Raw genomic sequence first — 13,188 nt, 5'->3', positions numbered from 1 at the left:
TGGACTCAGGTGCTATCCCAACTGCTGTTGACTCTGGCTGAGGCTGAATCATCCCTGATATAGTGGGGTCAAATCGATTTGGTTTCAGTCCACAAGCTTGTGTCTGGCAATGGTTGTAACCGTTGATGTCACTGACATCAGAACACATCAGCGAGGACAACTGCGTCTACGTCACTATGAGAGAAGATAAGGATTGTGTCAATCCAGTCACGCAGTGTTATAGTATAGATATAGTAAGGACTGCCTACGATGATACAATTAGAGTTTGTATAACTTTAAGCAACAGACGGTGTTAAAATATTATGTCATGATATGCAGCTTTTGAGTTGTGATCATTATTTTTTTGGATAATTTGTGATGTATGATATATATTTGATTTAACCTTTGATGTGCAACATATTTGCAGCTCAGCGCTATATACATAAATGTCCTCTTCCAACACACCCATAGCTGCAACAGAAGTAAACACAATTCTGTTTTGTATGTCAACTGTATTTTATTGTTAATCAATAATTACATATATTTTACAACTGTACAAAATATGATATGCTGATACGGCAGCGATGAGGGGAAAAAAATCAAAATCAATCGAAAAAAAATCATGAAGTGCACTCCAATAAAAGCAATATATCAACTACAATATTTGAAATGACCCTGTGTTACCAGGTTACCTCTCAAAAACTCAGCCTTCCACACTGATGACGGCAGCTTGCATTTTGTAGTATTGTTTTGAAATTTGACTAGACTTGATGTCTTCATAACTCATATCGTATCCGTATGGCAACACTACTGTAGAACCAAAAAAAAGCATTAGAAATGATGTGACAGCGTAATCGTTTTAAAAAGAGGCAAACTGCAAAAAAGACCAGCTTTATTTTAGACTATTAACTTTTGTCTTGTCAGGAAATACTCATTTAAAAAATAGTTTAATAGTTTAATTTTATGACGTTTACAAAGGTTTAAGAAAATATTAACAGTATTTAGTTCTAGTCTTAAAAACAACATTTCGAATTTCAACTATTGAAAGCAGAGATACCAATGAAATCAGTCTTTTACTACAAAAACAAATTGAGTTCACAGGCAGTTTCTCCTCTAATGTACCTTAAGCATCGGTGCAGTTGTTCTCAAAGTCTTTTAGGTGCAATTTTCCTTGAAAATCACAGCAGTGTTTGTTTTTGGAACATTTTGGAACACAGGGCATAACAGTTCCTGGTTTTCTGCTCTGAACATCTGTCGCTGTCGTTGTCTCTGTTTGATGAGCAGAAAATGCTCTTCATTTCAGACAATTCTGAAGTCAGGGCCATCTGGCACATGTCAAGAATTAAGGCACACTATGTGTGAATGATCCACTGAAATGGATCATATTGAGTCTCTCTTCAGCGTCATACCGCTCAGTAGACAGTGAAACGAGTCTGTTTTGTCAGAGACAAATTGAAGGTTAGCTATTTGCAGTCACTTCCACGTCACAAGTAGTTGACACATTTCCACATATCCGCAGCACATGAACTGGGGTAGTTTACAATAACAAACTGTCTTTTTTTTTTTTACTTTAAATTGTATCTGCTCTTAGCCCTTCAACGTGCAGGTGTCACGAGAGATCAAAAAGAGCATAATCTGGTTCATGATGCTGAATTTAAAGCAATCACAATCGCTATGCTGCACAATAACTTGGTAGCTATTTGTTCAAGCAGATTAACACGATGACACATAGTATGACCTATAAATATGCTAAAATAATTTAGTCTCCTCAGAGGAGTGTACAGTTACAATAATAAAACTACATTGAACAGTTGCTGATCGCTTCCAGTTAATGTGAAAACAATCATGAGGCACTTATCAGTGAAAACTAGGTGAGATAAACTCAGCACTAAACAAACACCATGAAAAACACATAGGACATATATTTATATACAAGTAAGCCACCTTTGGTAAAACTATATACACAATATACTTTTCTTGGCCTCTACTGAATAATCTCACTTTGTATATCAGAAACAATCAAAGTCTAGAGGCATACACATTTCCATGAAGCATATAGAATCACAGATGTTAAGTTGATTCTGGGGATTATTATGGACAATTTTTGAGTTAAAGAAACACATTGTAATTAAGAGAAAAAAATAAATCATCACTTCTTAGTCAGTCTGCACATTTATCTCCATAATGTGCCATAGTGATTGTGTTTTAAAGATTCCTGTTTTAAATTTACTGATAAAATAATTACTGCAAACAATACTACACATTAAATATCTGTCAGTAAAATGGCCAAACTTTCCTCCATATGGTGCAGCCCAACAAGTCAGAGCGGGACATTAATCTTCCTCTACAAAGAGCAGTTAACTGGTAAAGATGGTGGAATGATTACAGACATACTGCGGTTAATATGTTGTGGTCCTGTGATTCAGTAGACAGGCTTGTAGAAAATCTGTCCACCCAGCAGCCTGCGCCTCAGCTCGGTCCACAGCAGGCTGCGCTCTCTCTGCGATCCCTTCATGAAGCCGCGATTCTCTTGAGCCCGACGAGACAGATAAGGAATGACCTCATTGACTGGGCCATATGGAACGTACTTATAGACCGGGAAACCTGCTTGGCCTGTTTTTTAACACAGAGCAAAGAAACACAAATCAATGTCCACTATCTTTACTCCATGTCATCACTTAGGATGTAATGTCCAACATACACGTTAAGCTGACATTAGCTCATCAGGTTAACAGGGGAAAGCTGTCAAAATGTACTTGTTTACTCTGGTCTCTTACTCTCTAAAACAAATGGACCAGGTGATTTAAACGCTGAATTAAGGAGTTTCACGTTACAAATTGGTGTTTCTCCTACGCTGTTTGGCACCTGCTAATGTGTGTTCACCTTTTTTTTCTCTGATAACTTAAGATCCAGTTGTTCAGGAGGTTTTTACCATGGCATGAATTATCCGCAGAGGTCTCTACCTCTTCAAAACAAAGGGACCAGGTGAATTAAACAGTTAAAAATACTAAAAAAAAACATAACTATGATGGCAGATGTGAAAATGTGAATGGCCCTATCTAGAGCCAGTGTTTGGTTTGTCCATTCTAGGCTACTGTATAAACATGGCACTGCAACATGGCAGACTCCCTTTGCAGATACAAACAGCTCATTTTAAGGTAATAAAAACACAACGAATATTATTTTAGGAGAGAAAACATATATACTATATTATATTCAATTTCTGCCAATATATTCCCCTTAATCCTACACACTGGACCTTTAAAACAACTTATTTAAAATGTAGAAATGAATCTATGATAAATAAATGTTGTGTTAAGATAACATCTATATGTAAAAACAGGGTTTGATATCACATATCAAGTGATATGGCAAAGTCAGACAAGGCCTTATGTCACAAGTGGAGGGAACATTAGGGCTGCTACAGCATTAACTATCACTATTCATCTGTTGAAAACCATATTCTTAAAAATTAAAAATGCCCTTCACACTGACATGGGGTTTGAAGAATTACCTCAGGTATTTGTCTTCTGTATCTGTCTTGCATAACATTTAAATAGACTGTTGAAATCATTTTTATCATGCAAAGGGATACTTGTGTGAGTTTTTGCTATACAGAGTAATAAAAAATAGCTATTATGTACACATGCACTGTTTGCTATTTGCTTGTATGTGCACCCTAATCACTTTTTGGGTGGTGACGTGTTTCTGCTCTGACTGATAGCGTGCTGAGCCAAGCTGACATTTCATTAGGTAATAAGGACACTGAGAGTTGTTTGTTCCCAAGATATCAATAGACTGGCCAGACTATTTGTAAGGTCAGTGGCTGCGCGAGTGTTAAAAAGCTGACGTGTGTATGCCGACTACATTTCAGTGGAACCTCTATGGCCATATGACTGTGTGATGTAAGCCTCCACGATTCCATAACTCGCTGTTTACTTTTAGTACCCCGAGCTGAGTGCAACATACCTAGTGGGAAGCTGATCTGGTCACACATGCCAAGCAGCTGTCCAAAGTAAACTTTATTCTCAGTGGGGGAAAGGCCCATCTCATTCATCCTGAAAAAACAGAACAAACCACACACGTTAAACGGCTGTTACGTAAGAGGAGCTGGAGTGTCGTATTTAACCATTCATGTGGCAATCGCATTCTGTAAATCCTATAAATGGTTGGTAAAGTCACTAAGCACCACGTCCTGAGCATTCTTTTAAACCTTTAAGATTAATCCTTCATGAATGACAGGTTTAAGCCTTTTGTGCATGTTCAAACAAAATGCACTTAGCGCACTGTGTCTGAAGTTTTCATTCAGGCCTGAGACAAAACGTACTTTTCTAGAGTAAATTTCACAGTGTCCTCGTTGTGAGTCGCGACCATGATATTGGCTTTCCTGCTGTGTTCGATCTCCTCCAGCACATACTCCAAACACCTGCACAAACAACAAATGGTTAGGATTTAGCCATATACTAGCAGAGCCACGAAGTGTCTTGATAATAATTGAAAACGTACTTATGATACATCCTGTTGGTGGCCTCATAGTCTGGGTTTATCGGGTCTTCGTAGCCAATCTCTTTGGCTCTGTCTCTCTCTTGGTACATGTAGGCTCCACGAACCAGTTTGGCACCAAAGTACCAGCCCTCACGTCTTGACAGCTCAACATCCACGGTTACATTGTCATAGGCTTCCTAAAAGTATTAAAAAAACACAAAAGCATATTACTAAACTCAAACCATCCTAGGGCAGGGTGCCTCGGTGGGCACAGAAACAAGATTTACATGTGTAAAACAAACATTCCTGAATAGAAAAACATGACATTTCAAGAACTGCTTGTGATATCTCTTAGAGATAGAAATTAGAAACGTTTCCAAATTGTCAGAATCATTGAAAACATACGGCTTCAAGCTTATCAGTTTCTTTTGTCGATGCCTGCATGTTTTTCTGTAGTTGCACAAGCGTCTTGTCTGCTAGAAACTTGCAACAAGTAGTCATGGTCAAAAGTGTGGCTTCATTTCACAAAGAAAGACAATAGCGTTTTAAGTAAGGGTGGAAACATAAGTTATATGCTGAATCCATGTATTTGACCCTCTATGCACAACTGCTGCTGCTTACCAAATGTGCAGCATGTCAGCCACAAAGAGTAAATATCCTATCAAACAAAATGAGTGCTAAACAGGCAGGCTTAGCAGATTTTTTTATATGACTAAGAAAAGTTATATGAATACAAATGCTGCACAAATATTCTTCCATTTTAGATAGTAGAGTGGATAGATTTGGAATCAATAAGGGATTCAATAAAGAATCTGACTGATATGAGAATCGGAAATGGCATTGGTATCAATTAAATGTTATCAATCCTTAATGTCTCCATTTAATGTATTGTTCTCTATGGAGCTCTATGGACAGAGCACAAGAGCGTGCTATAGTACACGAACAAAATATCTGTTCAGGCTTTTCTGTCCTTGTCTGTGATAAAACCAGCACAGCAAAGACACAACCTATTTTTAACTTGACATAAAATGTACCAACAGAATGGACGTAACAAATAATTTTGGTTTCACAGTTGAGACACAGAGAAGGATTTGTAGCTGTAAAACTTGTGATGATGAGATGTAATGACTGATGTGATCTCACCTTGAGGTAACACTGGTATGTGTTAAAAATGATTGGCTTTTCTCTGTTGAACTTCCTCTGCATTTCCAGGGTCAGTCGACTGATAGCTGGCTGGAAGTACGTCTGCTCGGCGTCCACCATTAGTCTCACCCCATTCTCCACAGCATGCTGGGCGCACAGACCAAGAATAGTTACATTTTAAAGGGCTCTGTAACAGACAGCTCAGTAAACGCAATTCATCTCAGGTTTGACTTCTTGGATTTGAGTATTGCTTCATGCAAGTATTTACTAAATGCACATTCTCACCTTGGCCAGAACGTCCACTCTTTGCAGCATTCTCTTCATCTGCCTCTCCTCCTCAGCTGTAAACTTGTTTAACAAAGGCTCCAGATGTCCTGTCTGCAAATCCACACACAAAACATGGACATGCTCTGTATTTGCCTCCAAAGCCATTATGATAAGGAAAACCTGCAAACTTTATCACTATGAATACTAAATTTGTCAGTGTGTGACAGACAAGGCGGAGGTCAGGTGAGTGAGAGTCAGAGCAGCACGAGCACCATTTTCATCCAGCGTCTCTTTCCAAACTGATTGAGTTTCACAACTGACCTCAATACCACTGGCCACATTAGCACGTGCACTATGACTCGACTTACACCAGCTCTGCGGAAATTAAAAGAGCAAGTTCCAAAAGATATTATGTTTTTTACCTCATCGGAAAAAATGTTTTCTTGTTGGAAAAAGACATGATATCACGCAGGCAAGTTATCTTGTGGAAAGAGGGTCCATTTCTTCCAAGATTTGTATCAGTTTGTTCTCACAAAAAGTTAATTTAGTCCAAGTTCTCATGGACAAACGAAAACCGTTGTCTCTCATCTATTTTATTAATTTATTTGCATCTCTATCCATTGAATGTATGGTTACACTGATCTGTAAAAATGTAGGGGTCTGAAATGTCGTTCAGGTAGTTTGTGACATATTTCCTTCAGCTAAAACAGGAAAATTATCACAAAAAATGTGTTTCTGCTATCCAGTGCCGTTTCAATTTCAGAAACATGCCCTTTAAGCATAATATTAAGGTTGTCTCAGTGTACACATACGATGAGAAATTACCACGCTGATATAAACAGAGGACGACATACATGGGCAAAATGTACTGAACTGCGTATTTATGTCTTTTTTCAGGGAAAAAAATACTTATATCCTGTTCAGATTCTGGGCATACCACCAAATATTTACATGACTCACCTCCAGGTTTGGCACCATAAGCAGATTGGAGATTTTTGTTGTGTCATTTATTAGACTGTTCCAGTCCAGCAGATCTATCGTTCTGGCAATGAGATGTGAGAAAATGTATATTAACACGTTAAAATATGTTAACACTCCTTGTTTTTCCTTCTTACTGAACAGTGAATCAAGAGGGTCAGGGGCTATGTTGTATGGATGCATATAAAAAAGTATTATAATAGTATTATACAAAGTATTTGTAGTTATCACTGCAGTAATGAGTGACTGACTCACCCTGACGAACCCAGCTTCTCTCCAGTAAACCAGTTCTCTATGTCATCTTTGGCTCCAACACCCATCTCTGTCAAACTTTCCTACAAAGAAATATTTCAGCTATTAAAAAAAAATATATTGCAACTTATTTTTTAAATAAAGGACACGGCACCTAAAGTCATGAACATCTTTGAAGCATTTAAACATCATCTGAGGACACCAGTTACGGATAAACATGCATGAACCTGCGTTAAATTTTTGCTGAAGGCAAGACACACCTTGAGTTGTTCCAGCTCCAGCTTTTGTTCCAAAACCATCATGTCAGATTTTCCCTGCTGTGCTGCGAGAAAGTTAAAGAACTGTCTCCATTTCACCAGGACTTCTGAAAACTGGAGCTGTTCAAACACAGAGCAATTCATCAATGCATTTCAATCATACTGTTATAGGATTACCTGGACACATTTCATACACAGAAACTGCTCACTGTCAGTTGGCATAAAGTTTCCATTTTTGTGTGAGAATGTTAAAACCGAAAGTTTCTCTGTTGCCTCATTTTCCTGCCACCTTCCTGCAATGCAGAATTCTGGATATTTTATTAGAAATTTAGTGATAAAGCCTAAAACTGTTACAGTTTGTACACAGTGTGAACCTATGACTAGACTAATCAAATGGCAAAACCATAAAGAAAAAAATAAATGGCATTTTACCCTATCATAAACCATGTGTGATTTGTAGTGTTTGATCTAGCGGCACTGTTATTGCCATTTACACTGTTATCTAAATTCTGTAACTTCCATTAATATTAAAAACATAAAGAAACACATACAAGGAACTGTGGGCGTCCCAGAGCAGTCATTTTGATGGCAGAAAATCCGTCTGCTGAGGCTCCCCCTGAAATTAATAACATATTATACATCTGTCAGTTTGTAAAATTTTCCACCCAGACACAATACATTGTGTCTGCACAGCCATTCCAGTAATAGCCAAACAAAGTTATTGTGTTTCTTGATTTATTCCTTTTAAACTTTAGTACTTACCAGAGGCTCTGATGCAGTTTATAAATGTCTCCATTTGGTTGTCACATTTGTTCTCGTCTGCATAGAAGTAGGTACGAGCACTAATAACCCCTCCACGTCTGTCTCCGAACTGCCGATGAGCCTTGTACTTCTTCTCACGATGATCTGCACCTGGAGTGAAAAAAAGAAAATATTAGCTGCTTAACACGTAAAAAGTTTTCATCACCAACTCAAAGCTTTTTTTCCCCTCTACATATTTTTGGTATTTTGAACTACTACTAATTTGGAGCTCACCAGGAGTTAAAAATCTCCATTATCTTTTTTATCTACGAGATAATTTATAATATTCAGAAATTTCAGGAATAACACAATACATTTCTGGAGACAATATGAACAATTTAAAGTTATTAAAAGTAGTTTCTTTTTGTTGGCATAATCAAAAGAATTGTTTCAGTCCTACAAGCTTTAGTGCTGCACATGTATTTATTGACGCCATAATAAATGTATCACATGCAAAATGGTTTATGGGAACATTCACAGTTAATTAACCATTATTTTAGAAATGAGTAAGTTTTCTGTCTAAACATGTATCTCACCATGAGTAACCAGGTAGCACTGCTGCTGTTACTGATATTACTTCCAGAGAGAGTAATACTAAGAATATGTATTTTAAGAGATGACGGCTTGTAACTGATGAATTGACATTTATCATCACATCAGACTTCAAAGTAAGACCAGAGAAAGTACGTCAGCTGAGTAACATGAACCAAATGTCTTCTCGTGTCCTCACTGCACGGGACATTTCAGACTGTACTAAATCCAGATATAACCAGTACTCTCCAGGCTACAGCACATGACCATATGGCTAGACACACCAACACCTGACACTTGACTAGACTTTTGCTGTATTCAGGTCAAGCTGATGCAGCTGAAAGCTAACCAGTAAAACAGTCTATCCAGCTGCCTGCCTGCCTGTCTTGCAGACTGTTAATGAGTCAATGAAGCATGCAGTGGCTAGTTGTGAAACATGTTTGATAACTTAACGGTTGCAATACATTACATACAATAAATCTGTTATTTTATATATATATATATATGTATACAAACCTGGGCTTTCTTTCTCCGCTTCAGAAACGCATGAACTGAAAAAGAAGAGACCGACATCAGAACAGAACAGCAAAAAAAAGGCGGCATCTGCTTGAAATCATTGATTTATCTAATCAACAAGTGAAAAAGATATTATCGAATCTCTATTTTCTTTATTATCACTTTCTCATGCACTATTGTTTGAAATCAGTAAACCCTTTAAAACCCAAGCAAAGTTGCTGGATTTCTTAAAAAAAAAAAACACGGAAAGACAATGAGACACTTAATAAGTTCCCTAAAAATGTACAATAAAGTTGTAAAAATACAAGAAAATTGCATGAAAATTAGCACAAAAAAGGAAGATAGCAAAGTCAAAAATGTGCCTCCAAAAGGGTGCTTAAAAATAATAATAATTCTGTAACATACATTTAAATACGTAATATTAATTGTAACTAGTTTTAATTTTCCTCCGGCTTTTAAAAAATAATTTTCTAATTTCTTGCAATTTTGGGGACATTTCTTGCCAGGTTGCTCATTGGGTTTGTTGCCCATGTTTTCAAAAGAAATCAGACCAGTTTGCTCTGGGTTTAAAGGTTTTAATCCTTGTGAAATGCGTCTGAACACAGCACAAGAACACTGTTGTCAATCCAGGTTTCAAAGGGTTAATTAACCTGATGGTATGCAAACGGTAAACATGGGAAGGAAAACTGTTTTCATGGGTAAACAAGAAAAGTTTGAATGTTCAGGAAAGGCAAACACATTTAAACCAGTTTTTCAGAGACCGCTTGATGCAGTTTGGATAGACGTGTTGTGACATGAGAGATGCATCAGGGGACAAACTGCTGGGTTCACTGTGTTATCTTCATCATAGACCTAACACTCTCTTCTCGATAATGATCACTGGATCCCACACAAAAATGTGTTTTCATTCAGTTTGCCGTGTGTATGTTTCCTGCTCAGTGAGACAATCCTTGTTTCAAAAATAATCTCATTTCCTCCTCAGAACATTACATAACACTTCCGTGTGTGTGAAAGCCCCATGAAAGGATCTGGCACATAACAGATGTAGCACATTACTCTACAAGGCTGGCAACGTTTTCAGGTGGCACATCCCCCCCAGTCTGAATAACCAGCTCAACCAATCAGAGGGGAGGAGTTGGTCCTAGCCAACCAATAGCAGACAGGCACTGCTTGTGCTTCTGGAGGTTAAATACTGTATGTTTACAGTCTGTTTGTGTAAAGGAAACATACTGTGCAATGCGTGACTCATGATAATTTGATAAGAAACATGACGAAAGCCACACCTGAAGTGATAAGATAAGAATGAATAATATCAATATATCGTTTATTGGACTGTTGTAATGTAAATTAAGAAGTCACACTGTAATTTGCAGAGGGACAATGTATAATAAAGACACTGGTGAAAACAAAAAATAATCAGAGTATTAAACTAGGGTGGGCTAGCCAGGTCAGACTTTTAACCTGTATTTCAAATATCAGAGCCATTTATTTTGAACTGGTAAATTTCCCTTAACAAGCATACAGCTCTATCTTGGTTGGTTTAACCCTTTGAAACCTGGATCAACATGTGTTTTCTTGTACTGCGTTCAGACACTTTTCACAAGCTATTTAAAAAAGTTTAAAATTTTTGCAAAAAGTGACAAGAAAATGACTTGAAAATGGGAGTATTTAAAAATTATTAAAAACAAGGTAAAAATGTCAAGAAAATGATATTTATAATTAATATAATAATAAAAAATTATTATTAAAATGTATATATTTTTCTCATCACCTTTAGGGGTCTTTTTCTTTCTTTTTTTTTGTTCTGTTTTGTTTACTTTTCTTTCTTATAACTTTTTTTTCTTTTTTTTACAAATTGCTGGCTAATTTTTGGGAAATGTCTTGTTAAGTTGCTAATTTCCTTTTGCCTGTGTTTTTGAAAGAAATCAAACCAAAATGTGCAGGTTTTTAACGGTTAACAACCCATTTAGGGGGCCATGGGAAAAATATTATGTGCTCCACAATCACAGAGCCAGAGATAATGTGTACAATAACATGCAAAAAAGCATCTAAAATACTTTGTTGTAAAGACAATAACAAAAATTAAGTTTCATTATACTTTGTTTTTTTTACTATAATATAACTCAAAGCAGATTATTACAATGATTCCACAATAAAGGTATTATTATTGTAAATGTGTTCATTGCAATAATTTGTCATGGCTCTTCCCAGTGTGCAGCTCCTATTACAACCATGCGTGCAGAGGGGTGGGAGCAGGTGTTCCCTCTTTAAATGGCCTCTCCCAGTTTCACAAGTTTTTTTATTTATTTTGCGTTGTCTTCAATAAAGCATGGGCTGGGCTGTGGAGCAAGTGATACTGCGCTAAACAAATAAACTTTACTCAGGTATGTTGCAAAACTTGCAAACGGCTGATCATCCAGTGCACATTTATTAAAGCCAAAACTGATTAATGGTGCTTGGTTTATAACATCTGCACATTTCATAGTGAGCCAAAGCTCTTAAAGCTCCATTCATTGTCATTTTTATATGTAAACATTACTTACTCCATTTCCTTCTTTTCTGCCTCCTCTTGTGTCAAATCCTCCTCAACACTGTAGTCCAAAACTGCCCCCACTCCAAAGGCTTGATTCTTCTGGATCAATGGTTTGATGGAGTTGTGGTCTTCACCGGCCACAAACTGACCATAGAAGGTCATCTTCATCAACTTTTCAAACATCCACTGACCAAACAACTTCTTACTCAGATCCATCAACTGAAAACATAACAATGACAACAAGTTATTGTGTCTCCGTAGTTATTATTTAGTGCCATTATCATAACATAATTTTACTTGCATCTTACAACACATTCTTACATCATTTTGCTTGCCTAGTTACTTAATTATTACGCAGTTATAGGCTGAATTTACAATTTGACTCATTAAATACTGAAAAAAAATGAATGTTCTTGATCAAAAAACATTTTAAAAAATCCACTCACCTCTTTGTTCTTTTCAACGAGGAAGTCAAATGTACAAAGCTTGAAGACCAGCAGACTTCGCAGCAGTTCAATGTTACCTTTGCTTTTGTAGGCTTCCTCCGTGTTGTCGAAGTCAATGTGGATTTTATGTAACTGCGTGTTTTTCACATTTTTGGTTTCGCTTATGAGTTCAACCGGCACAGCCTCCACCACGGTGCATCCATCTATCTGCTGCTCTTTCTCCTCCTGGCTCTTGGTGGATGCCACTGTTGATCGGCATCTTGCAGGTGATATACGTATTTTCCCAAAATTGCCCGGGTTCGCCCTAATAAAAGCGGATACAAACTTTGTGTAGGACATGCTGGTTCTTGAAGCAAACAGCCCACAAACGACGAGGGGCTCCGAGTCTTGAAGTTGCTATGATGGTTGAGTAGTGAACGCGCGCGCTGTGAAGTCTCATTTAAACGCATCGCGCGGAGGGGGGCGGTGCTTCATGTGTTATATCACGTTCACTGGCATCACGCGCGTACACATGCGTCCAACACCCTCTACGGTATTTGTCATAGTTTTTGATGCCATCCCAGCAGGCACCCTAATGCTTCTAAATATAATAAGAGCTTAACTTTGTGTGTTTGGTTGTGTGCAGGTGCGCACACGTATGCATGCGCGCATATCTCTTCTCCTCTTTGCCCTTTGGGGTAGAGTAAGTCAGATGGTCCAAAACCCAGCACCTAGTGATTATCTAGCACTGACAAAGTTGTGTGATGTTGTATGTTGATTGTCATCGTAAGTAGTGATACTGAGATTGTTGAATCTGAGGTGCTGGGTTCGCTTTTGTTTTTTACTTTGGAAAAAAAAAAAAAAAAAGGGGGGGGGGGCTGTGCGGCACTCCTTCTGCCACTAGACGGCAATACCTGTGACCAATCACGCCTGAAGCACTTTTTGCACTTACTAAGGGTTTTTTCCTTATATCTCAATTCTTGCTTGTGTTGGATAAAAGCGTCTGCTAAATGAAACTGTA

At 37.6% G+C, this 13,188-nt stretch overlaps 1 protein-coding gene across 1 annotated transcript; it reads right to left on the bottom strand.

The window, feature by feature from the left end:
- Positions 1-476: 476 nt before the first annotated feature.
- On the bottom strand, positions 477-12,622 carry LOC121959971 (proline dehydrogenase 1, mitochondrial-like). The gene is made up of 14 exons (XM_042509540.1): positions 12,189-12,622; positions 11,753-11,961; positions 9,210-9,244; positions 8,124-8,273; positions 7,913-7,977; positions 7,365-7,481; positions 7,108-7,187; positions 6,835-6,916; positions 5,893-5,985; positions 5,608-5,754; positions 4,486-4,661; positions 4,307-4,405; positions 3,949-4,037; positions 477-2,592 (listed from the first exon to the last, which is right to left on the bottom strand). The coding sequence occupies exons 1-14, from the start codon at positions 12,525-12,527 to the stop codon at positions 2,402-2,404; spliced, it is 1,872 nt and encodes a 623-aa protein (XP_042365474.1). The 5' UTR covers positions 12,528-12,622; the 3' UTR covers positions 477-2,401.
- Positions 12,623-13,188: the final 566 nt, after the last annotated feature.

This window comes from Plectropomus leopardus, chromosome 20, assembly GCF_008729295.1.
Source record: "Plectropomus leopardus isolate mb chromosome 20, YSFRI_Pleo_2.0, whole genome shotgun sequence".
NCBI classification, from domain to species: Eukaryota; Metazoa; Chordata; class Actinopteri; order Perciformes; family Serranidae; genus Plectropomus; species Plectropomus leopardus.
This window is presented reverse-complemented; position numbering and strand designations above follow the sequence as displayed.

Excerpts from the sequence above, each read along its gene's own strand:
- LOC121959971 (XM_042509540.1), bottom strand. The coding sequence starts at position 12,527 with ATGTCCTACACAAAGTTTGTATCCGCTTTTATTAGGGCGAACCCGGGC. Across the intron at positions 7,482-7,912 it reads TGGGACGCCCACAGTTCCTT|CTCCAGTTTTCAGAAGTCCT; the intron begins GTATGTGTTTCT and ends GTGTTTGAACAG. Across the intron at positions 2,593-3,948 it reads CCAGATCAGCTTCCCACTAG|GCCAAGCAGGTTTCCCGGTC; the intron begins GTATGTTGCACT and ends GTTAAAAAACAG.